Source organism: Filicampus tigris, chromosome 1 (genome assembly GCF_054856515.1).
Source record: "Filicampus tigris isolate MCC_2025a chromosome 1, RoL_Ftig_1.0, whole genome shotgun sequence".
NCBI lineage: Eukaryota > Metazoa > Chordata > Actinopteri > Syngnathiformes > Syngnathidae > Filicampus > Filicampus tigris.
The window spans coordinates 38,881,150-38,905,453 of record NC_141217.1 but is presented as its reverse complement, the minus strand read 5'-3'; the positions used below and the strand labels follow the sequence as shown (position 1 = coordinate 38,905,453).

The 24,304-nt window shown below is 44.3% G+C and overlaps 5 protein-coding genes across 7 annotated transcripts in view; all 5 read left to right on the top strand.

Moving 5' to 3' along the window:
• Positions 1 to 4,294, top strand: part of LOC147154035 (receptor tyrosine-protein kinase erbB-4-like) — a 201,262-nt gene extending 196,968 nt beyond the window's left edge. For 2 of the 3 annotated variants that reach the window (XR_015088049.1, XR_015088050.1), the window contains exons 31-32: positions 2,573 to 2,675; positions 2,791 to 4,294. The gene's annotated coding sequence lies outside the window, so the exon portion shown is untranslated. Of the gene's footprint in view, positions 1 to 2,572; positions 2,676 to 2,757 lie in introns of all 3 variants that reach the window. The other variant, XR_015088051.1, reaches the window with a different exon arrangement.
• A 657-nt stretch (positions 4,295 to 4,951) lies between these two features.
• Positions 4,952 to 9,031, top strand: lancl1 (LanC antibiotic synthetase component C-like 1 (bacterial)). The gene is made up of 10 exons (XM_086039808.1): positions 4,952 to 5,158; positions 5,270 to 5,371; positions 5,455 to 5,572; positions 6,041 to 6,251; positions 7,060 to 7,207; positions 7,294 to 7,440; positions 7,517 to 7,699; positions 8,013 to 8,189; positions 8,280 to 8,352; positions 8,629 to 9,031. The coding sequence occupies exons 2-10, from the start codon at positions 5,285 to 5,287 to the stop codon at positions 8,703 to 8,705; spliced, it is 1,221 nt and encodes a 406-aa protein (XP_085895934.1). The 5' UTR covers positions 4,952 to 5,158; positions 5,270 to 5,284; the 3' UTR covers positions 8,706 to 9,031.
• Positions 9,032 to 10,336: 1,305 nt separating this feature from the next.
• mylz3 (myosin, light polypeptide 3, skeletal muscle) lies at positions 10,337 to 12,648 on the top strand. The gene is made up of 6 exons (XM_086039821.1): positions 10,337 to 10,419; positions 10,759 to 10,786; positions 11,537 to 11,680; positions 11,766 to 11,936; positions 12,016 to 12,093; positions 12,184 to 12,648. The coding sequence occupies exons 1-6, from the start codon at positions 10,417 to 10,419 to the stop codon at positions 12,210 to 12,212; spliced, it is 453 nt and encodes a 150-aa protein (XP_085895947.1). The 5' UTR covers positions 10,337 to 10,416; the 3' UTR covers positions 12,213 to 12,648.
• A 1,130-nt stretch (positions 12,649 to 13,778) lies between these two features.
• On the top strand, positions 13,779 to 19,379 carry acadl (acyl-CoA dehydrogenase long chain). Its single transcript, XM_086039789.1, has 10 exons — positions 13,779 to 14,160; positions 15,153 to 15,470; positions 15,557 to 15,721; positions 15,880 to 15,946; positions 17,119 to 17,283; positions 17,371 to 17,472; positions 17,538 to 17,651; positions 17,723 to 17,850; positions 17,922 to 18,008; positions 18,989 to 19,379. The coding sequence occupies exons 1-10, from the start codon at positions 14,069 to 14,071 to the stop codon at positions 19,080 to 19,082; spliced, it is 1,332 nt and encodes a 443-aa protein (XP_085895915.1). The 5' UTR covers positions 13,779 to 14,068; the 3' UTR covers positions 19,083 to 19,379.
• The window catches only part of LOC147154030 (uncharacterized), a 36,892-nt gene continuing 31,656 nt past the window's right edge, over positions 19,069 to 24,304 (top strand). Inside the window, exon 1 of the mRNA XM_086039774.1 lies at positions 19,069 to 19,121. Coding sequence (XP_085895900.1) covers positions 19,079 to 19,121 — 43 coding nt within the window. The 5' untranslated portion in view covers positions 19,069 to 19,078. The remainder of the gene's footprint in view (positions 19,122 to 24,304) is intronic.

The following is a 24,304-nucleotide window of genomic DNA, read 5'->3' as shown; positions in this document are numbered from 1 at the left end:
ACGCCCGTGACACTTGTGAGGATAAATGGGAACTCGAATGGGAAAATGTTTTCTATCTTACCTTTTACCTTCGGCGCAGTGCATTGTGGGATGTGTGACGTCAACATCTGCAAGACTATAGGTGGGAATGTGAATGCTTGTATTCAAAAATGTGTTTAAAAAAATGTGAATGCTTGTTTGTGTTTACAGTATGTGCCCTGCAATTGGCTAGGAACTAGTCCAGGGTGTACACCGCTTATCAGCTGGGATAGATGCCAGCTCACTCGCAATCCTAATGAGGACAAGTAGTATAAAAAAATGGATGCACGGTTTCTCTCTCTTCTTACTACCTTGCAGGTAATGTTTGAGGGTGTTTGTGGACCAGAAGAGAATCCTAACTTTCCCCCCAAACACTCAAACATTGCCCCCACTGTATTTTCAGAGACCTACCTGCAATCTGCGTGAGGTCTCATCAAAATTTTGCCTACTTTTAATGAGGTTCCTGTTTATGAAGTCCACTCAGGGAGGCTATGTGGACATCTTAGCATTTGCTCTCCAATTAGGAAAGCTAAACAGCCCCTGTTGCTCAGAATCAACCAATAGGGGAAAGAAAACGGCCGCTAACCGTTGGGAGCATTTGGCCACTGTGCACAAAGGAAGAGGCTGCAGGAATTGAGGAGCATGCCAAGGTCGCCACAATGTTGAGCATCCCCCAAAAAGTCAGTCAGTCAGTATTTGGGGGGGAGAAAAAGGAAAATATTCCTCCTCAAAGCAAAGACGGCCTTTAGTTTCCATCACCAAAATAAGGCAAATGTTGCCATCTAGTGGACAGAGTTGCATTAGTTTGTGATCCGCCGTTGGTGCCATGGCGAGAAGGAAGTTCATTCAAGAAAGTTTGAATATGTGATCATAATGTTTTTTCATTATTAATCTCATCCATCCATGTGTTGATGCCCCTCAATCCCAGCTGGATGCACCTTCCACATACCTATAAATAGACAATCGGGATGCTGGGCTGTGGATGCCCACCCCTCCTCAGGTAGATGCCAAGGGCCAACGCCTGATTGGCCCCACCCTCTGCACGCCACTGGGAAGTCGAAGTAGCCTACCTATTGAAGACACACAAACACGAGGAGAACGTTCAAACTCCACACGGGAAGGCCAAGGCCCAGAGTTGAACCACAGACTCAGAATTGTGAGTCTGTGCCAACCACTAGTCCACTATGATGAATAATAGACAAAGGGTAAGGAAGCACAGATGAAAAGAGTCATGCTAAACGTTAATAATGTAATATTATTGTATGCATTATTCATTCGTATTCCCAACCCAATCCCCACCCCTCTGCTATAGCCTCTATAACCCCAAGTTTGCAGTTGAGCAGCATGGGGGCTGTAGGTATTTTTAGCATAGCCACAGATGGGGCCATGGCAGCTCGTCAGGGGCCAGAATGTTCTTTATCTCAGCTGTCAGGCCGCTTCCCCGACACCAAGATGGATATCGTCCACTTGGGAGGGGTTGGGGTAGATGATGAGCTTTTAATTCTGTCTTTTGCTACAGCTCAATAACCTGGCAATGCAGATGAAGGGGGGGGGGGGGCAAGACACAATACCCATAGCTGCTGAGTCACTTGCTCTGTGGTAGCAAGCGGAGGTCAAATTAGGGGCAAAACCATTTGTCAGTGTCCTGGGAAAGCTGGTTTTCTGCCATGGCCATGAGATTCATCTGGACTATTAGATTCACTCCTAAGCTCCACCCTATGGAATAGGGGTGTCCAAACTACGCCCAAGGGGGAATTTGCAGCCCGCAGCATATATACTAAAAATATCATCTGTGGTGGCCCGCGGCGCTATTTTATTAAGGTGGAGGGTGGCAGCGGGCAAAGAGTGGGTGTCGAAGAAGTGTGGGTGTTGCGATGCCCACATCCCCCATGCGCCTGACGACCGCTATGGCTACTAATACTGAGAAGCAATTGGTTTTAATCAAAGATGCAAAGAAACTCTCTCTCTCTCTCTCTCTCTCTCTCTCTCTCTCTCTCTCTCTCTCTCTCTCTCTCTCTCTCTCTCTCTCTCTCTCTCTCTCTCTCTCTCTCTCTCTCTCTCTATATATATATATATATAGACACATATATATAGACACATATATATGCACATATATACATACACATATACATATATATATGTACATACATACATACATATATTTGTGTATGAATGCTGAAACTATTGTGTTTGAAACACTAAAGTTGAAGACTTTCAAGGTGGCCCTTGCATCCTTAATTTTTTTGCATGCGGTCCTCGAAGGAAACAGTTTGGACACCTTTGTAAAAGAGCAAGTGCAAGCAGCTTGGCGTGAAACTCCGACTGTGAGGTGTTTTTTTTTTTCTTAATTGCAAAGGGAGTCAGTGAATATGCTGGAGGCTACAGCTTGTCAGTTGGGTGGTCAGTCATGGATTTGGAGTTCGATGAGACTCCTTTGAAACGACGCGTGCTGCCCATGCTAATACGGAGGATGTGGAGATCAAGGAAGAAGCCGTGTTAGAGGACAATATTTTGTGGCAGTTAAACAGCCTTAACCATGTATTATTCGTCACAGAAACACTGCAAGATGTAGCCCGAGAGTCTGCATGTAACAACTGATGATCAATATTGCCTCCAATTGATATTTTACCCTCATGATGGTTTTCCCCACTGGCCCGGTAAGTCACTCAGCTCGGTCGTGTATCTTTCAGTGAAAAGCTCTCATCAAGCCTGAAGGTCCTTTTTGGAATATTGTCGCAGTCTTGGCCTCATTTCCATCCCCTGTCTCTCAAGGCAAGGTAAAACCATCCCAGGGTGTATGAGCATAGGCTCAATACGCCAGACCACATGACTACCATCTTCGCCCACTTGCAGTCCCCTCGATTGATATGGAAATGACAGGAGGGAACAGGAAAAAACAGAGGTAAACACAAAAACAAAAGACTGACCATGATGACTTGCAAATTCAGTGCTGGTCAGACTGCTGACTTTGTTGGCATTTTTCAAAGACAAGGTTGCACAAGTCATCGGGAGAATTTTCTGCACACGCCTCAAAAATTAATTAGTGTACCCCTTGACTCAACCACTAAAATACTGCTTGATAATGATATGAAGTGTATGTTATGTATTGTGCTGCGCTCTTCTGGCCAAGCTGCAGGCAAAACAAATGCTAGTGTTGCAAGACTAGTGCAGCAGTTGGATCATTATTGAATTAACTGTATTCAAACTTTTTACCACCTCAATAAATGTCTCCAAGCACCACCAAAATGACCAACATTGGTATAGGAGTTTAGTATATATTAATGTAATCAACTGTATGTACACATTCTTAAATATAGTCAAATAATTTTTCATTTACATAATAGTGATTAAAGATGTATAAATTAAATGTACTTAAAAATGTATATTAAACTAAAAAGTGCACTTTACTGAATCAAAAAAAAAAAGGTTTTAGACAGGCCATATGCATCGGAACAAGCTTCATTGTAATTTGTTTGATTGTATGTCATGTTTTCAATGTCAGTTGTATTCGTATTTATTTCAGTATTATTTCACGTAGCACTAGTGGTACTCGCACCACACTTTGAGAAGCATTGCTCCAAGACAGTAATTCTCAGGGTCACTGATAGTGTAGTGGTACGCACGAGTTGTGTGCGCGCAGCGTGGGACCGGTGTCAGACGGTGTCTGTGTGTCCCCTGCGACTGCCTGGCGACCAGTTCAGGGTGTAGTCTGCCTTTCGCCCATTGTCAGCTGGGCTAGGCAGCGCCTTCCCTCGACCCTGTTCCGGATAAACGGGATGGAAGATGACACATGACAGTAATTCTCAAAGTCCGGGCTCCCTCTAGTGGTACCCGAGAGAATCACTACCTCAGCACAATTCATCAATCTATCCATTTTCAATATCACTTACCGGAATGCTGTTCAGGGTTGAGAGGTCTTGGAGTCTACCCCAGCTGGCTCCGGGCAAAGGCGGACTACACGCTGGACTGTTGTTGTTTTTTTTTTTTAATTAATTCAATCTGAGACGCCCGGTACTCTGGACGGGTACCCAGCCCTGGACCGGTGGTAGGGACCCCCAAAGAGCAATTAACAGTCCACAGAGCCAGAGATGGAAAGACATATTCTTATTTTGTATTTTTCAGAATAGTATTGAGGAAAAATAGAGTGGTATAAATAATACTAATAATAATGTTTAATGTTTGGATTTAGATTGGATTAAGTTTATTTTTATTTTATTTTCTACGATAGCTTTAGTACCTTTTTACATACTTTAGTTTTTATAGCCCAATTTTCAAATTTTATATATTTTTAAATCGTTTTTGTCACCTTGTTTTATGTAATTCTGTTGGGTTAAATAATTATTTAAGTATTTGTATAAAATCTTATTATTCGTTTTATATATATTTTAAGTTAATCTAAGTTTATTTTATTTGTTTTTGCCCTTTATTATTGGTCTTGCTGTTGTATTTTATTTCAAACCAAAACTAATAAATTGGATAACATATATACTGCGTTGTTTTTTTTTTGTTGTTGTTGTTTTTTTGTTGTTGTTGTTGTTGTTGTTTTAACTTAGTAGGCCTGTTCAGTATCACGCTTATAATTGCTAAACTACAGTTCGCTCTTTTTTTATCATTATTATTATTTATTCTGAAAGACTACTGGATTATATATAATACTGAAAGAATACTGAATTATAATCCCCGAAAGGGAAAATAAACACTTATCAATTAATCAACATTATTGTCAGAAACCTATTGGAATTATGCATAGGAATAACATTTCTGCGCATTTGCTCAACTGTACGACCACAAATTACGTGTTATCATTATCATATTTTACTGTGTTGGCGGTGTTTTAAAATATTTTGTTAGAGCAGCACGACTTCTTGTGTAAGTACAGTATCTGTTACGTGTAGTGCTTCTTCCCTACCGTGTAGGGGCAGCATCGTTCCAATTTGCTCAAATCCGCTCTGGATTGTAGCGATGAGGAAGACCGGACGTAAACATTAGCGGACACACCGCGATTTCGTTTTATTTTACTGCGCAATTATATCGAACATGAACATGTTGAATTAGTTTAATTTCCTCTTAAAACCAAGTATTTGTGCATGTCAACGTATTTCGTTTGTTAGCCTAAGGCAGCGCTTAGCTACATTAGCTTGTAAGTGGGTGTGTTTGTAATCGTAGCTTCAGTCCAAATGTCACCGCCCTCCTCTTTTTGCAGTTATTCCTTCATAATTAAAGCTTTGACGTTTTTATGCTTCTTTCAAAGCATATCGAAAAGGAAATGGAAACGAGGGCCTTGCGGAATCCCTATCCTGACTATGACGGGAGACCTGAGCTCACGCAGTCGCTTTTTGACTCCCATGGCAAAGTAATCCACGCACCGTGGGAATATTTCTCCGCTTGGGTCTCTGTTTTTAATGGAGCTAACCAGACACGGTGCGCCTTTTGTAGGTGACGCCTGCGTTTGCACAGCGGCTGAGCAGCAAGATCGACGAGCTTTTGACAGTCATGGAGAAAGGGCTCAAGACTGCTGACCCAAAAGATTGCACCACTTACACCGGCTGGGCAGGTACAGTGACGTCTGAAAGTGGGAAAGCATCGGGAAGAATGCCTTTAAGGAATTCCGAGACGAGGCCACCACGGGAGAGGCCCTTCTAATCAGATTTCAATAATAATAGTACAATACACATTAATACATATAAAACACAATACAAAGATTTCGAAATGGATAAATTGATAGTGACCTTCAGATGATCAAGGCCAGAGTACTTCCAGGTCGATTGATCTGAAGACAAAGACTTGTTTGGGGTTGCGCCACCAGATATACCCCCTAAAAAGTTTTATTTTTCCCATTACACACAAATCTAAAGTAATCCAGTGCAACTAATGGGTGACAGCAATAAGTGGATGTCACAACTAAGTGTACGAAGAAGATGCAAGACGCTGTAGCTCCTTTGAAACGGCAAGCAGGTACTTCACATCAAAATATACATTCAGTCAAGCTGTGTGTCTATTTGGTGGTTGTTTCTTTGTCCAGGCATCGCATTGCTCTACCTGCACGTCCATCGTATCTTCAAGCAACCGGCGTTCCTCCAGAAGGCTCTGGAACACGTCGACCGCAGTCTGAAGTGTCTAACACGCCGCCACGACGTCACTTTCCTATGTGGGGACGCAGGGCCTCTGGCTGTGGCCGCTGTAGTGTACCACCAGCTGCAAAGGCCAGGAGAGGCCGACGAATGCATCAGAAGGCCAGTCTCCTTGTTTGAAGAGATGAAAACGAATTGGATAACCTCATATCATGATTAGAGTGACCTAAATTAGGAATCACTTTGGTGACACTCCTTTACATGAATAAGAACATGTGTCCTCTTGATGTATCCCATCACAATAGTGAATGAACATAGCAAGCACGCACTAGAGCAGGGAGCAATTGAGGGTTTCAGTGTCATGCTTGTAGGTGTGAACAGTGGCAGCAGGTGGCATTCCCAACCATTCAGGCATAGCTCTGCAAAGAATCGCAAGCATTATAGTAGTAGTCTTATATTTATTAACTTCCTTCTTCGCGCTCAGTCTATTTTTTTACAATTACATGCACATTTTACATCTTGTCTTTGAACATGTTTCGGACAGTCCTAAAATGTGGTCAAAGACCAAATGTAAAATGTGTGTTGTATGTATGTATTTTGACAGACACAAACATTCCAACTTCAAAATATGAGCTCATTCGGGCCATCTTGAGAATGAGATTGTACATATTTACCTCCTACTTCTTTATTTCTTGACCGATTAAATCATTCCACGTTGGAAATGTTCAGCTCGTTCAAGATATTTGCGGAACTATTCTCATTCCTGAAATTTTGAAATCTTCACAATAAAATTCCAACATTAATATTTGTCATAAGAACCTCCTCCTTCCTTGTCCCACATTATCCATTTCAACATTTTAATGATGAAATGCGACATTTCAGTTGGACTTTGGAATAGCAATACTAACCATCATGAACTGCCAAACAGGTTTATTTAGAGAAGTATCACTCTCATATTCCTCTCTTGCAGACTGCTGCAGTATCATCAGACTGTCGTGAAGGGTTCAGGCGGGATGCCTGACGAGCTCCTCTACGGTCGGGTGGGCTACCTCTATTCCCTCATCTTCATCAACCAGCAACTCGGTACAGACAGAATTCCATTGCAGCACATCCAGCAGGTGACTAATGATCACCATTCACCTTTAGTGTCGCTTTTCTTTGCATAATCACTGATCAGCATTCGTCTTTGCATCTTGTCCCTCAGATCAGTGAGGCCATCCTGGCTTCAGGGGAGCACCTCAGTAGGAAGTTTCATGTCCAGAATCAAAGCCCCCTCATGTATGAGTGGTACAATGAACAATACGTCGGCGCTGCGCACGGATTGGCTGGCATCTATTACTTCCTCATGCAGGTAGAGGAACCATCATTCTGTTGTTAGCATCGCAAGAACCCTCCTGTTTGACTCTTGCCTTCTGTGACCCGGCCAGTCTGGGTTTGTTGCGGCTGAGGAGAAGGTTCGCAGGGTGGTCAAACCCAGTGTCGACTACGTGCGTCATCTCAAGTTCCCCTCTGGGAACTACCCTCCCTGCATCGGAGATGGTCGTGACCTGCTGGTGCACTGGTGCCACGGAGCCCCCGGCGCCATTTACATGCTCCTGCAGGCATATAAGGTGAATGCTGAGTTGTTGTTGTTGTTACATCATCACGTACAGCCAAACTCAAATGCTGTGGAATTAATTGCATAGTGGACATATGGAATGTGAGACTTCCAAAAACGTGGATGGAGGTGAGGTAAAATATCTTTTATTTCTTTGTGGAAATGTAATGAATAGTTCCACACATAAGATGGACATGCTTTGAATTAAAGTACACAGTATGTATGATTGCTCTTCAGAAATATAAAATATCTGAAAAATATCATATCCTCCATGTTCTATCGCCATCTTGTAGTCGAGCTGAATGATTTCATTTTGGACGTTCCAGGTGTTCGGTGAGTCTCCGTACCTGGAGGATGCTCTGCAGTGTGGTGAGGTTGTGTGGCGCTGGGGATTGCTGAAGAAAGGCTACGGCTTGTGTCATGGCGCCGCGGGCAACGCTTACGCTTTCCTGGCTCTCTACCGTCAAACACAGGAGCCCAAGCACCTTTACAGAGCCTGCATGGTTTGTACACAGAAATGATGTGTTACTCAAGCACACTGAGCTGCTTCCTAAAATGTTCACTACGTTGCTTTGTTCTCTTTTCTTGTTCAGTTTGCAGACTGGTGCATGAACTATGGCTCACATGGCTGCAGAACACCAGATACGCCCTTCTCGCTTTTTGAAGGTATGAGTGCAAAAAAAAAAATGTGCTATGAAAACAGTGGTGCCTCATTCCACAACAAGCAGCAGTTATAGTTTATAAAAAAAAAAAGAGGCTTCAGGCTGTTAAAAGCCACTCCCAGTTATTACTACCAAATAGAACACAAAACCAAGACAATCAGACTTTGTCTACTTAAAACAACCGCATCACTTTGCCATGGAACTTCACAGAATGAATTCAACTGCTTTTTAAGTAAGAGTCGCTGACTTGGTTTTTACCCACTTGTGTCACTTCCTGTAGGCATGGCAGGTACCATCTACTTTTTGGCTGACCTCCTGCAGCCAACGCAAGCACGGTTCCCAGCCTTTGAGGTGTGATTTTTTTTTATTATTTTTTTTCCTCCCCCCCAACCGGCCATGGGTCCCCGCGTCCCATTGACCTAAAGCCTCCAAGTAGATATCCTGCTCTGACACAACAGGACCGGATCTGTCATTTCTGCGTTTTTCCATCTCACTTTCCTTCCGCTAATAAATTCACATCAACTCATTGGTCAGAACAAAATGTGAATATTGTACTGTGTTATGTTTTTGGGGCTAACACTTTGAGTCGCCTGACAATTTTGATGTTATCCATTTGGTTATCATGGCGTCATAAATGGATCCTTTTGACCTGTCTGAGTAATAAATGTGATTTCTCACAGCAACTCTTGTTGTTCTTGTGCAGCAGCACAAACCACCACAGGGAGGCAGCAAAGGTCCCCACTGCAAGAAATCCTTGCCACTATTGGGTTATGTTAATTTGATGCTTAAATTTAGCGTTGATTACCCTCGATTCATGTTCGATAATAATGGCTGCCTTCACATTAGGTGAGGGAGTGAAAGCGCTTTCACCCAAGACACTTCTCAGCGAGTGGGTCCCGTCTTGTCTTGTATGTCCCTTCTCCTGTGCAACATAGAGTCTGGCTCCACAACTCCCTTTCCCAAATAAGGCTCACACTTTAGAGTCCCCCGAACGCCACACCGCGACACAATGCCACCGCTCTTTTTTTAATCCGTGGGCCTTCTCCGTGACACACAAGTTGGGGACTTCGTGTGTGTGCCAGAGGGGAAGGGGCCGTGCCGGAGAAGCAAGAGGAGAGTTTGCCATCCAACCCCCCCCCCCCCCCCCCCCCCCAAATCTAAGAAACCAAACACCTCAGGCAGGAATAGTTAAAAATAGAGCTCATCTGTGCTGGGGCGTGTCCTAAATGGGCTCACCCTGACATCCAAACACACTTTCCTTTGAGTTGCCACATATATGTTGTGCGTCCATGCTGGTCTGTCATTTGTTTGACCCAGCTGCGTACAAAGTGCCTTTTTAAATCTCATTTCACATTTAACAAACGACAGAGTATGTCCAATAACGAAAGATTGCCGACATCCCCCACAGTAGCGGACGGTTGCAGCAGTCACGGGCTGCGTCTCAGCACCATGGAGAGCGCTGGCGGTGGTGACGGAAACTGCTGCGAGCCGTTCAACTCGGTTATTGTCACTACATTTTCCGTTCTTCAACATGTCGGGCGTACACTATGTGACTCCAGCACCATGATGTAAATGTATGCTTAAGCCGCAGTGTTTAGTGTGGTTCAACGTAAGAAGAGATCCATCTCGCTGAGGTTAATAAAAGGTGTAAACGATCTCTCTGAAGAGGGTCACTAGGCTCCACAGGTTGAATATAATTTCCCCGTGAAACTCTGTTTGCTTCTTTGGAACGAGACAAAAGCAAAGGCCATTCAAGATTTTGGGAGTTGAAAACTGCTGTTGAAAATGCTTTTCAAATATTAAGGCTCAATGTCTTGCTCCTAAAAATAGCCCCGTCCCCTTCTAAAGGCCTGCTGCTACCACGGCCCGGCCGCACCGCTCACCTCTCTGTTTGCCCTAAGAAAGTTAAAGATGTCCCAGTGTGTCATCTGAGTCGCCTCATTAGCATGTGTGACATCACGGGGCCCGGAATAAATAAGAGAGCGCTCGAGCCAAGGCTCAGGACCACTCTGTCTCGGGACTTTGGCCTCTTTTTTTCTTTCCTCTCCTGCATCTCCAGCTCTCCAACATGGTGTGTACTCACTTATGTGGGGAATCTTTTGGGGTGGGGCAGTGGTAGCAATACAGTTAGTTAGTTAGTGTTGGGTGCTTCTGCATCAATTTGGATACATTCTCGGGAGAGAAATTATTGACAAGAAATCTCAAATGACGTGTTTGAGCAGGCCTGCCTGATTTTGATGTTGACATGTAAATGAATATGCTGATAAGTAAATGTCATTTTTAATAGTATACAAAGATACATGTTCAGTTGATCAAGTGGGCTTCTCGCGTTTGTGTTTTAATGCTTACAGAGTCTTTTGATGCGCATCATTTGTCTTTTTTTGTGTGTTTGTATGAATTTCCGTCACAGACCGAGTTCACAGCGGATCAAATTGAGGGTAAGTGAGAAAGATTGTTCAATAATGAGACCGTGTCGTCCGTTGTTCATGAGTTTGCAGATGTCATGGTCGCCATTAACTGTAATCTGCTCCAGTTGCCATGGGAATGTTAGTTATGTCTATTCTGAGCTGACCCGGCCTTTCCCCGTGAGCCGTGCTGTTAACACCCGGGGTCAAGGTTTAGCATCCTGACTCGATGAGCAAGGTCACCTTACAGTCAGGAATCCAAATTGTGATCCTCGCCGCCAATGAGACTTGGCCCTATGTTTTATTTCATAATGCGATGATCCTTGAGTGGAAACAAGATGGCCGCCTTTGGTGGCTTTAGATTTTGTTACTGACATCCTGAACTCCCCAGTCAGCTTTTTAAGTTTGCCACAAGTGTCGCCATGCCTCTATATGGCAACTGTTGAGGGGAGGGGTATCAGTTTGCATCGACCCCCCCCCCCACCCCCCACCCCCCTCCATGGGGAGCAATGGAGGAGGGTGGCGGTGGTGTGTGTGCTACAGCTGTTGCGACCCCTGCTCGTTGCAAAATAACATAAAAGCGTCACCCATCTAGATGCAAATGGCCAAAAATAGATCACCTCCGCTTCCCCTTAGCCTGCGAGCCAGCACGGCGCCATGTAGCTGCCGTGGTGGCAAACATTGATGTCAAGGTTTTTTTTGTTTTTTTTTGTTTTGTTTTTATTTAACCGGAACCCCAGTGGGTGTGAAAAAAAAAACAATCCCATGTTCTCTCCTGCTCAGACTTCAAAGAGGCCTTCGGTCTCTTCGACAGAATCGGTGACAGCCAGGTGGCCTACAACCAGGTGGCCGACATCATGCGCGCTCTGGGCCAGAACCCCACCAACAAGGACGTCGTCCACATCCTGGGCAACCCCACCGCAGACGGTAAGACCTCGACCGCTCACGAATGCCTTGCCAGACAAACGGGCGTGCGTACGTCATGCCCCTTCACTTGTGATGTCCCCTGCAGACATGGCCAACAAGAGGATCAACTTTGACGCCTTCCTGCCCATGCTGAAACAGGTGGACGCTCTGCCCAAAGGTACCTACGACGACTACGTTGAGGGTCTGCGCGTCTTCGACAAGGAGGGCAACGGCACCGTGATGGGTGCTGAGCTGCGCATTGTGTTGTCCACCCTGGGTGAGGCCCACCTCAAATGAACACTAAAGCGCCGAAACGCACGGCACCGTTTGTGACACGGAGCGCTGTCGGCCAACAGGAGAGAAGATGAGCGAGCCCGAGATTGATGCCCTCATGGCCGGCCAGGAGGATGAGAACGGCAGTGTGCACTATGAGGGTACGTTTGCTTGCCCGGACAGCGCGGCGTATACTGTACGTCGCCATTCTCGTTCTTGGATTAAAGCCCGTCTCCCGTTTCCTTTTGCAGCTTTCGTCAAGCACATCATGTCTGTGTAAGCAGCGCGCAGCAGGAGCGCGTTCAGCACATCGGACACTGTTAGGAAGACCAACAAGAAAAGACAAGGACTTTGTTCAAGGGATGTTGAAGCGAACCCAACTTGTTTATTTTGTTTTCCTTTCCGTTTCAACCCTCCTCTCTCGGGACATCCCCTTTCCATTGTAGACCACATCACTCGCATCCCACCGGGGGCGTGTCTCCACTCGCCGCATGAGGTGAGGAAACGGGGGAGCTGGGGTGACCGCTCATCAAGTGAGGGCCGATCCCTCCCTTCCCACCGCCACCTCATTCAGTCGCGTCATCACTGGCCCAGCAGCGCCAAAGGTCCTGGAGATAGGCAGTGGACTGACCGCCAAAGTCTCCCCACCTCCCTGAAAACCGTTATTTATTTTCACTCTGTTCACTGCAGAATAAACTTTTCCAAAGTACATCCCAGCTCAGTCTGTTTTTGATCTTTCATTCACACTTTCAGAGCAAGAGAGAAGTTGCAACGTGTGGTTGTATCAACACTGTATAATGTATACAAGCCAGATGCAGCTCAATCATGTAGACTAACTGTAGAAAAGTGAATTGATTTCAGTAGTTTAATTCATATTTAACAGATTCATATAGGAGAATACTTTCCAGAAAGCCAAGTCTTATCCTATTTCTACATTGAAAATCATTCTTATTCTTTCTTCAGTAATATTCTGAATGTGGGCCTGTAATTGGCTGGCAACCAGTGCAAGGTGTACTCCACATTTTCGTTTACTAAGCTATCATCAAAGCTATTTAAAAATAATGCATGAGGAAATATTTCACTTTGTGTGTAGTGAATCTATATACTATGAGTTTCAATTTTTTCATTGAACGACTAAAATAAATTGAACCCCCCACAGTATTCAAACTTATTGTTTGTACTAGTGCATGGGATAAAAAATGTAATTTAATGTACCTTATACATGGACTGAAAGCGACTGAATGTCAATCAACATGAGTGGAGGCTTTTGGAGTAATTAGAGGACTAGAGGTTTAGTCTGGGTGGCGGGAGTCAAAGGGGGAAATCTGCAACAGAAAAAAATACAAACGGCACCTGCGTTTATTTGAAATGTGTTTTGTGGATGTGAAGTAACTACAAAATACCTGGAAAACTTGAAATGTTTCCTTGTGGCACTAAAAGACAATCCTGGTACGTTGGCTCCCTCTAGTAGGTATGTGAGGGAATCACTGAATTAAAGACATCCATCCAAACATTTAAAACACAAATACGTACAACCAAACATAATTATGAAAATACCTTTCAAACTGATGACAAGAAAATGAAGGGCTAGCCCATTAAGACTTAATGACACTTTGATTTCAACCATGTATTTGGGTGTAATTGTTATATAAATTTTATGCGCAATAATTTTAATTTAATCATTAGTTAAGTGTAAACAATGATTCTTCTGGGTAGTAGATAGAAGCCTTGCCAACCAGAAGTACGTGTGACATCATTGTAAAATTGACTATTGACATTACAGTTATTGTAATGCCGTTTTCGACCGCTAGGTGGCAGAGTTGATTTGGAACCCAAGATCTGTACTCTTGTCAGAAGAAGAAATTGGCGTCTCAGGCACTAGAGTCGGGCGGTTCCACTTCTTGTGTTTTAAATAACAAACCTTGTAAAGTAGTAATTTGTAAAACTGCATCACACGTGCTGTCATTTTGTTTGCAATTGTGGTTTATGGCATTGGGGGAAAAAAGAAAAGAAAAAGAAAGGAAACAGAGCAGACATGATCATTACTGTATGACAGAGTCGTCTGCACTATCTATCTGAGTGACCAGACGTTACTTTAGTTGTTTTAAACATTTATCCGATACCGCAGCTTTTTCGATGATGTTTGTCAGAAATGTAGTCAAACTATTTCGTTGTGACTTTAAACAAATATCCCGGACAGGACGGATTCTGCCGTCGTTTTCAAAAAGGTAAATTTTGCGCAATTATCATTTTCTTGTGAGACTTAAACTATGCCTGAGAATGTATTCATGTGTCAAGACAAAATCTGTTCCCGGGTAAACTACTGACATTTTTTGTAACCATTGCTACCTATCTTTATCTTCTATTGTGTCTTTCAGTTGTTACGTAGATCGCAGCGACCTTTAACACACTTTCACGCAAGACTTTCTGAGAACTTGATATGTGATCCATTTTTGTTTTAGCAGTATGTCAACGATTAAAAGTGATTTTCCTATGCAAAGTTAAGACTTTGCTCGTTTTAAAAAACAAACAAACAAACAAATGAACGAACAGCAATCTCAATATTTCATTTAGTCTACTTTGCTAATGATGATAACTACGAACTAAAATAACTAGCAATATTTCATACTTCTTTTATGTGGCATTTAAACATATGATTTTGTATACAATAATAATGTGCAATATGTCCTCCTGTATGCTGTTTGCATAATGTACCCTATACTGGCATGGGAAGACCGGCATTTTAAGTAACTTTACACTAAATTGTCCATCGGTGTGAATTTTGAGTGTAAATGGTTCTTAACCTGTGTCTGCTATGTTATTGTCTGGTACCTGGCCGGTCCAAATTCAGCTGGGACTTGGACTTGCTCCAGCTCATCAGTTACCCTCATGAGGACACTCAGTAAATGTTAAACCTAAACCAGGATCTGTGCCTCAATTTCAGAAATGTCGCATGACATTACAAAGAGCAGCAGTTTTGAAATGTCTACATTAGATTTGAATAGTACATCTTATGTGACAAACTCAGATGCCATACCTGAATGGATGAATGATAAGTTATACTGTATATCATCTATGCATATGTGTATAGAAGATAAGAAGAAAACAAATCAGCTTTGTTGAACCATTATGGTGTTGTCCATACAGAATCATACACAATTTGATGATGTTTTACGGAGCAACTTTTCGTTATTTTGAAATACTGGATTCTTGCATCCAGATTGCAGCACAATGGTGCCCAGGAACTTGGTCAACCGGCCCCCTCCTCTCGCCCAGAGACATCCAAAGCGAAGACCCTGATGGACATTGGTACTCGCCGCATTTTCAACGAGGACCATGACCTTTTCAGGCAGAGTGTGCGCCGCTTCTTCCAAGAGGAGGTTGTGCCACATCACAAGGAGTGGGAGAAGGCCGGCCAGGTGAGCAGAGAGGTGTGGGAAAAGGCCGGCGAGCAAGGCCTGCTGGGAGTTATGACACCAGAGGAATGCGGCGGCATTGGCGGGGACCTGCTCTCAGCAGCTGTCACGTGGGAGGAACAGTAAGAGGGGGTGGGGCCGGGGATAAAAACAAACACATCTGATGAAAAGTACATCTTTTGCTCATGTGCCTTTTCTTTCTTTCCAGAATGTACTCTAACTGTTCAGGACCAGGTTTTGCGCTTCACTCCGACATTGTCATGCCCTACATAATCAACTATGGCACTAAGGAGCAGATTGAACGCTTTATTCCCATGATGGCTGCCGGAAGATGCATTTGCGCCATTGCCATGACCGAGCCAGGAGCGGGCAGGTCAGGACTGTTTACAATATTCCAGTTTGAACATTTTAGTCATTGTTCTGCAAACCACTCGATGGAGCTTGCATACCAATAGTGGTACAAATAGCACACTTTCTCAAGGTGTAAACAATGCTTACTTGGTTTTGATGTGGGTTTCCTGACCTTTTCAGTGACCTTCAAGGCGTGCGGACTTACGCCAAACGTGATGGCAATGACTGGATCCTGAATGGCAACAAGGTAAGATTGCCTCCGTGGAAGGCAAAAGCCTGGAAACATGTCTTTGTGCCAGGGGTCCACTTCAGTTTGGACAGCTTTGGACAGTCGACAAAAGCTTTTCCAGTAAATGTTGGCTTCTTGTTGATTTCCATAGTATTGTGACTGTGGAATTTTTGAAATAATAAGCAAAATATTGACATTTTGTTCACTGCAAAATTATACAATTAAAAAGCATGACATTTCAACAGATTTATTTGAAAGTAGAACTTAATCGAGAGTTGAATGTTTTACTGAACAGTGATTTCTTTCTTTGAGGAACAAAAACTTGAATGTTGGGTAACATATTACAGTACTCATCCTGCGGACGCAACCTATTTGAAATTGAACAAAAATGCTTTCTTACATGATTGACTCCCTGTCACAAAACAAAATGTTTATGCTTGAGTGTGACACCTTTGCATTCATTTATTCCCACTGGAAATAATTGCCATGGAAAGTTTCCAATTTGGAATATTTCTGAAATTCCGCACCTTAAATCCCCATGGAAATCATCCGAGCACTTTCTGTCAAATAATCCACCCTTTTGGAACCCCGCCGCTTGCCTTACAGAGGAAATCAACCCAGACATATTTTTTTCAAGAATATGTTCCCAGTAGGCCCACGAGTTGAAACATGGCATTTTGGTTAATGTTGCGTTTGTGGAAGATGAGTTAAGCAGCAAAATCCGCCCATTTTTAGCCATCTCAGGAGGCGGCCACTTTGTCATTTCTGTCGACTAAAAATGACATCACAACTGCTCAGGTAATCAGCAATCACGGCTGACCTGTTTTCTGAAGCTGAGCCGTGTTTGGTCGTTACCTGAGCAGGTGTGATGTCATTATCAGTCGACAGAAATGACAAAATGGCCGCCCCCAGAGATGGCTAAAAACAGGTAGATTAACTCTTATAGCACAAACGCAATATTTATCAGAATGCCTTGTTTCAACTAGGAGGCTTGCATAGAGCATATTCTTAAAAAAAAATGTTTGGGTTGACTTCCACTTTAAGTGGGATAGGCTCGCACCTCACCCACAACCATAATGAGGACATGCAGTATAGAGAAGGGATGGATGGATGTGTTGATTTTGGGAACCTTCACAAGGGAACCAAAGTGCTTGTATTGCATCTCAGACTGGTCTCGTCAACCTCTGCAGGTGTTCATCACCAACGGCTGGATGGCCGACCTGGTGGTGGTGGTGGCCGTGACCGACCGCGAGGCCAAGACAGCAGCCCATGGCATCAGTCTCTTTTTGGTGGAGGATGGCATGAGTGGCTTCCACAAAGGGCGCAAGTTGGAAAAAATCGGCCTAAAGGCACAGGTACTCGAGATGGCGCTTTTGAAGAAGATATTTTTTTTTCCCTTCTGACGTGCCGGCGCTTGCGTTTCCCGTCATCATCTTCCCAAGGACACGGCTGAACTTTTCTTTGAGGATGTGCGACTCCCCGCGGAGGCGCTTTTGGGCGGACTCAACAAGGGTTTCTACTACCTGATGAACGAGCTGCCGCAGGCAAGTGTCCGCTCATGTGCGCGCATTCTTTTTGCATGTCATCTTACGTTGTGATCTGCGTTCAGGAGCGTCTGGTGATCGCCGACATGGCCATCGCCAGCTGCGAGTTCATGTTTGAGGAAACCAGGAGCTACGTGTTGCAGAGGAAAGCGTTCGGAAAGACCGTCGCTCACCTGCAGGTGTGTACCGTGGCCTTTTGTAATTTTCTGACACTGTCGGCCTAAGGGGCTTGCTCGAACATCCCGCGCAGACCGTGCAACACAAACTGGCGGAGCTAAAGACAGAAATCTGCGTGGGCCGTGCCTTCCTTGATAGCTGCCTGCAGCTCCATGTGGAGAAACGCCTTGACCCCGCCACTGCTTCCATGGCCAAGTACTGGTGAGCGTGCATGTCCTCTCTGGAGTGGATCGACTGCCACTGTTGTGTGCTCCAACTTTGTCTTTCTCCAGGGCGTCTGACCTGCAGAACAAGGTGGCCACGGAGTGCCTGCAGCTCCATGGGGGCTGGGGCTACATGTGGGAGTACCCCATTGCCAAGTAAGCGCCCAGCAGTCCTCAAAATAGTTCCGACCACAACTGAAAAGGACATCACAGTTGCTCAGGGCTCAGATAACAACCAATCATAGCTCGGCTCCAGAAAACAGCTCAGCCGTAATTGGTTGGTACCCGAGCTCCGAGTAACTGTGATGTCATTTTCCGTCGACAACAAGTGACAAAATGGCCGCCCCCTGCGATGGCTAGAAACGGGCCGATTTTACTGCTTAAGTCATATTCCACAAACACAATATTAATAAGAATGCCGTGTTTAAACTAGTTAAGTCGCATAGGACATGTTCAGAAAATGTTGGGGTTGACTTCCACTTTAACGGATTAAACATGCTATCAAGCCATTATGTTGTTTTATATATACAGAGTTGCGCTGCCTTGATTTACGAGTGACCTGACTTGCGAGTTTTTCCAGACACAAGCCATCGCTCAAATGATCATTACTATTCTAATTTTTTGCTTTGACTTGCAAGCAAACATTTGAGAAAGAAGCCCTAGTGGGAGGCAGCGTACTGAACATACTTCAAAATCAGCAACAATTTGGAACATAGTCAAATATTCTTGAAAAAGGAAGCTTCAAGCTATTTTATTACCTCTCCCGTTTGACGATTATTGTCAAACTAAACATAAAGGCAATTGCATGTATAACTATATATATATGTATATATATATATATATATATTCTTTTTTTCTCTGTAAAAAATCGACTAATATTACTGCAATTTATTGAGTCAATTAGGTTGTTAGCGTGATTGATTATACTGCTCCAAGATGTCCATGGTGGTCACACGAGAACGAGCATGAGGTCTGGAATGGACTAATGGCATTATTTTCTCTGCAAAGGTGATTTGAGATAGCCTACGAGTGTTTGGAGTTTCAAGCATGGTCACAGAACGAATTAGGTGGCATGAGCTGGACTTTGAACAGCCTTAACCCCTGAAGGTTTTTGAACTACGTCTTTGTCGTTACAGGGCGTTTGTGGACTCCCGAGTTCAGCCGATCTACGGAGGAACCAATGAGATCATGAAAGAGCTCATCGCGCGGAGCATCGTCAGCCAGAAATGAGACTCCTTCGCAACCCGTTGAGGACTCAAGGTGGTGTTGGTGGGTTTTTTTGTATGTTTTTTTTTTTTGTGGAAACACACAAATTGAATAGAATCAATAGAAAACCGAGAATTGATCAACTAAGACAGAATCTTCAGAAAACAGAAGAACAGTGCCAGTTGTGTTCAAAATAAAACATTTCTATGGTTTTTCTTTATGTATTTGAAGAAATTTGCTGTGAAGGCATTTCTAATAACATACATATTGAATCAACATCTTCCATTTTGTTTTAATAAAATTTTATGGAAGTGCTGTAAATCTATCTGGAATGTATTTGAATCATAAATGGTTCCGTAAAAAAAATTCAGTACTATTATATGTGTAATAAGTAATCACACAGTAAGAAAAGAGAGTTATTGGAATAATCAAATCGTAGCCCTTGGAATAGCATTGGAATTGAAAAATGGGCTGATGAGGGAGTGCCACCTCCTGTTAATAGTAAAACGTAACAACAATCAAACGCTGTGCCAGGCAGATTACCTCATGTAACTTGTGGTGTGTGCTGCTTCTTGTTGAGGCTTATCTGTCTTTTGGAATCAACCTTGCTGAATGAAACGGCAAAACACATGATGATGCAGCATGTTGACCTGAAGTCTCACACGATATTTTATGCTGTCACTCACAAATGCTGAGCCGTATTGTTGAAGGAGGCGGCTCATGGCAAGGCACAGATCTGGGTGAAATCTGCCACACTCACATTCCCAGGAGCCCAGTGGCCTCTCATTTTTTTTAAAGGAACAAGTTATAAGACAACATGACTCTTCCCCGAGCATGCAGGCAACACTTCCAAACATACAGAGAAGAACCTTGACGCGAGAAGTGAATATGGCAATATGCAAACCCCGCACAGGAAGTTGGAGCCAAGATTCGAACACCCAACCTTAGAAACGTGAGGCCAATGTGTTCACCACTACTTAAAACAAAAATACTCTTCCCTTTTGGCCAAGTAAAACGACTGATAGTTGTGACAACATAAAGGTGAGGGAAAAACACCCATCCATCCATTATCCAATCCGCTTCTCCTCACAAGGGTCGCGGGCGTGCTGGAGCCTATCCCAATTGTCATCGGGCAGTAGGCGCGGGACACCTTGAATTGGTTGCCAGCAGATCGCAGGGCACACAGACAAACATCCGCACTCGCAATCACACCTAGGGGCAATTTAGAGTGTCCAGTTAACCTACCGTGCATGTTTTTGAAATGTGGGAGGAAACCAGAGTACCCGGAGAAAACCCACGCAGGCACGGGAAGAACATGCAAACTCCACGCAGGAAGTCCGGGGCCGGAGTCGAACCATGGTCTCTGCACTGTGAGGCGGACGCGCTAACCAGTCGTCCACCGTGCCGCCCTGAGGCAAAAAAAAAACCTAGCTGAAATATTTGTGCTTAAAAGCACATACCTTGAGTTAAACGTTTCCAATGTCAATACATTTCTGCTTTTGCAACGTAAATCATGCAACTTTCAATTCTATCGCTAGGTGGCAGCATAATGGTGGGCAATTTCAAAAGACCCACCCTCAATTTCTAGATAAAATTTGTTGTAGCCCCTTTAATGTAATGTAGGAATAAGATGCTTGCCACATGTTTCTTAAAAGATCAGGGTTTTATTGTTATTATTATTAATATTATTATTATTAAAGAATGCCAAATATTGCCATCTCGTCCTCCTATCCAGTCCGTGTGCTTTGCGTGTGCTCTCTTCACTGCCCCCAGCCCACTCCACTCCCCCCCTCCCTACCCTTTTGTCAATCTTCCCTCAGCAACAGCCACACCCTGATGCTTCAGCACCACTTGGCACCTGCTGAATGCTTGGTCCACGAGTGCAGTTCGCTTTGGGTGCATGCTGACATGCTCCCTTTGTGTACATGAAAAAAAACATCGCATTCAGTCACCGGTTTCGCCCCCAGGCCCGCCTTTAGCGCGATCGCCTTGCCCCAATAGTGCTGCACTTACGGTAGCTGCGTTCGCGGTGGGAGGGGCCACAGGGCCCAACAACAGCGCTCATTCTAGTCAGCTGCAGCTCTCCTCCTGTCTGATTCTCGCAACTGCGCGCCCGCCCCTTGTGCCTCACTGCTACCCAAACCCGCAGGTAAGAACCCAAATAACCTTTGTGTTGATTGCGCCGCTTAGTAAAAGATAGTTTCAATTATTCTGTTGCATCTATAGAAGATAATAAAAGTTTCGTCAATTGTCATGAATCGGAGGAAAAGAAATCATAAGACTGTTGGTGGCGTCGCTGTCCACTAATGCTGTGTGCTCGTCTCGACATGTGCAACAATGTGTTAAGGAGCAGGGTGCTGGAAGTCGCCATGTAGGCTACACGCAATCAATAAAAGATGACATTTCTTCACGTGCTTATGTGCCGTCGATTTCCTCGTGCATGGGTTTCTTGCATGCTGCATGTCGGTGCGCTTTTTGCGCAGTCGCGACAGCTCGCAGCCGGGCGGCCGGCCGGCGCCTTTTGTTCTGGTCCACGCCTGCGAGGTGCTGAAACCGGCGTACGTGTCTCCCAGACATCCACTGCCGTGGAAGCTAACCCGTGGGCTGAAAATATAACTGTATATATTATTTAAACTTAGGCTACAATGTGTCACTTTATGGTTCATAATGTGTGGATGTGTTGGGCTCGTTCAGCCTAGCCGGCCTGTCGCATCGAATTGTCCTTGCGGCCATTAGTACCTTCCTCACCTAAATATGATCTCGGCGAAGATATTTCCCCCGCCACAATTGTTCATGTTTGGATTATTTTAATCATCAAAGTGAAAATCATAGAGAGGCTATCGTGGATTTTTTTTTCTCTCCCTTGTCAGCTAATTAGAAACGTCAACTGAACGTGTCTTTCCTCCTTCACTACCCCCCAGTGAGCAGAGATGCAGGTTTAAATTAGAAAACCGTTCCATTATGAAAATTAATAAGCGCAGAGCTCAAAATCTGTGCGTTCACATTCCTAGATATGCAGTGAAAAGGCGCATTCCGATGCACCGGATGTTGTACTTGTAGCAGCCGGCTGGCAGATAATTCTTGCATGGTTCATGTCAGGGTCAACAGATGACACCAAGCGTGCATATGGTCGGATGTATTGTGTAGTATACACCGGGCAAGGAAAAGCCCAGAAGCATGAACTCCGCCCAGTGTTACATCCATTTAAAGGTGAGATCGTTGAGTTGCCAGGTTTCACCGACTTCCCCTGTAAGGACACGCCCCTTCGCTAGCAGATTGCGTCTAAGCACTGGCAAGGTAATGAGAATGACCTCATTCACGAGCTGATTTTCTATTGTTTAGTTTGGGCCTCAAAGTCAACAACAAAACAGCGAATTTCAATTTTTAAATGTGAGTTTGGGCTTTTTTGACTGCCATTCTTCAGAAACGTGCAGTCTTCGTACTTTGCAGTTGAGGCTTCTTGGCAGCTGAGCTGTCATTTGGACCAGATTCAAGAGACCATTCACGGATGGACAGTTTGATTTAGTTCTGCTGGTTTGCAGAGCGAGAAATCACCGTTCTTTTTTTTTTTTTGGATCCTCTCAGATGTGTTGTAGTTCTGCACCGTCATTGAGGGTTTTTGAGGGCTCGGGATGGTTCCTACTGTTTGCCTCCGCCATCCTTTTCACTCTAGAGTTATCTAATGGGAGCTGGCAGGGCGATTCTGTCCACGATTAAGGTTGGAGGAAGGCCCTAATCCACTTCACATACGTCACAGGAATGCAACCTGCCGACCCGCATATGGTGCCCTCAATTTAGAACTCTCTTCCACATTTCACCAATCAGATTGTTTGTTTTGTAAAGTAAAATGCTACCAGCAGTGTGAACTGTGTTTACTCAGCGAAGGTGCTAAGAGGCGATTGTTCTTTCTGGGCTGGCAAAAAAAATCTTCGAAAGGTCCCTCCAATTGATTGCATCGGATTCCGGCTTCATGTGCAGTACAGATGTGCCTCAAACAGCTGTGTGAAATCGCCGTCTTGGCTTGAATGTGTTGGAGGTCATTTACTCTCTATCGGACTCTTCATCAGGAGTGCGTTTGCTGCAGGAGTCTTGGAATCGTGCTCCCGTGGTTCTGGGACCCGGACACCCGTGTAACAGTGCGTCACGGGTCGGCTCGCGGGCGGCCACTCAAACGAGGCCTGACAGCCAGTGTCACATTCCATTCCTCACGGGTGATGCCCCTCAACAGAGAGGACACTCATTCGGGGCATTCTTCCTCCGATATTGGCATCTAATAAATCTGTGCCGGGGAGATTCTGGCTGACCAATTAGGAGTGTCTTTTATTTCCAAAAGACAAAGATCCGCCCCTGATTGACTGGAATATCCGCTTACTTAATACCTTCTGTCGGAAACCTCTCATAATTCAGAGCTTTGTTTCCTAAAATAAGGGGAAGGAGCCCAAAGTTTTCTTAGCAACAAAATGTTCTGTGCGTCTTAGCTTAAACACGGCATTGTGATGAAGATTGCGTGTGTGGAATTATGAGTGAAGTAGCAAAATCCACCTGTTTTTGTCCATCTCGGGGCGGCCATTTTGCCACTTGCTGTCGACTGAAAATGACTTCAGAGTTGCACAGGTGATGACCAATGATGGCTCAGCTTCAGAAAACAGCTGAGCCGTCTAGCTAAAAATGAGTGGATTTTACTGCTTGAGTCGAGATATTCCACTAATGGAACATTAATCTGAATGCCATGTTTTGACTACAGGAGGCTCATACAACTTATTTTTGTGAAGATTTTTGGGGGGTTGACTTCCCGCTTTAAAGAATTGAGGGAGTAATATCTTTATTGAAGCACTTCTCGGATGTTACAGTATGTATGCGGGTGTGTGTTCGCGTACAGGCTGATGACATGTCGTCAATCTTCAATGTTTGTCCTCAGACGTTTTGCACCCCCAATGCTACAGAAGAATGTTGGCAACTGTGCCGTTGACGTCTTCTGGGTAATGTTATGGCTTCCGCCTGGTGTTATATGTGCCCAACTGTGTGAACTTGTGTGAGCTCGGTCATGCAGCTCATGTTTGCCGGGAACTTTTTGTGCATTCCATACTTGCCTAGAATATATCAAAAGGCGCTTTGTAATTGAATTATTATTATTGTTGACAAACGCAATGTAAGCAGAACAGAAACATACAAACTGACAACACAGAGCAAGTCAGCCATTTTCTAACTCATCCAAAGGCAACTTTCCCCAACATAATCATTTTTAT

Excerpts from the sequence above, each read along its gene's own strand:
- acadl (XM_086039789.1), top strand. The coding sequence starts at position 14,069 with ATGATGTTTGTCAGAAATGTAGTCAAACTATTTCGTTGTGACTTTAAA. Across the intron at positions 15,722-15,879 it reads ACCGAGCCAGGAGCGGGCAG|TGACCTTCAAGGCGTGCGGA; the intron begins GTCAGGACTGTT and ends TGACCTTTTCAG. Across the intron at positions 17,851-17,921 it reads GCTTCCATGGCCAAGTACTG|GGCGTCTGACCTGCAGAACA; the intron begins GTGAGCGTGCAT and ends GTCTTTCTCCAG.
- mylz3 (XM_086039821.1), top strand. Across the intron at positions 10,787-11,536 it reads CACAGCGGATCAAATTGAGG|ACTTCAAAGAGGCCTTCGGT; the intron begins GTAAGTGAGAAA and ends TCTCCTGCTCAG. Across the intron at positions 11,681-11,765 it reads GGGCAACCCCACCGCAGACG|ACATGGCCAACAAGAGGATC; the intron begins GTAAGACCTCGA and ends TGTCCCCTGCAG.
- lancl1 (XM_086039808.1), top strand. The coding sequence starts at position 5,285 with ATGGAAACGAGGGCCTTGCGGAATCCCTATCCTGACTATGACGGGAGA. Across the intron at positions 7,208-7,293 it reads CATTGCAGCACATCCAGCAG|ATCAGTGAGGCCATCCTGGC; the intron begins GTGACTAATGAT and ends CTTGTCCCTCAG. Across the intron at positions 7,700-8,012 it reads TGCTCCTGCAGGCATATAAG|GTGTTCGGTGAGTCTCCGTA; the intron begins GTGAATGCTGAG and ends TGGACGTTCCAG.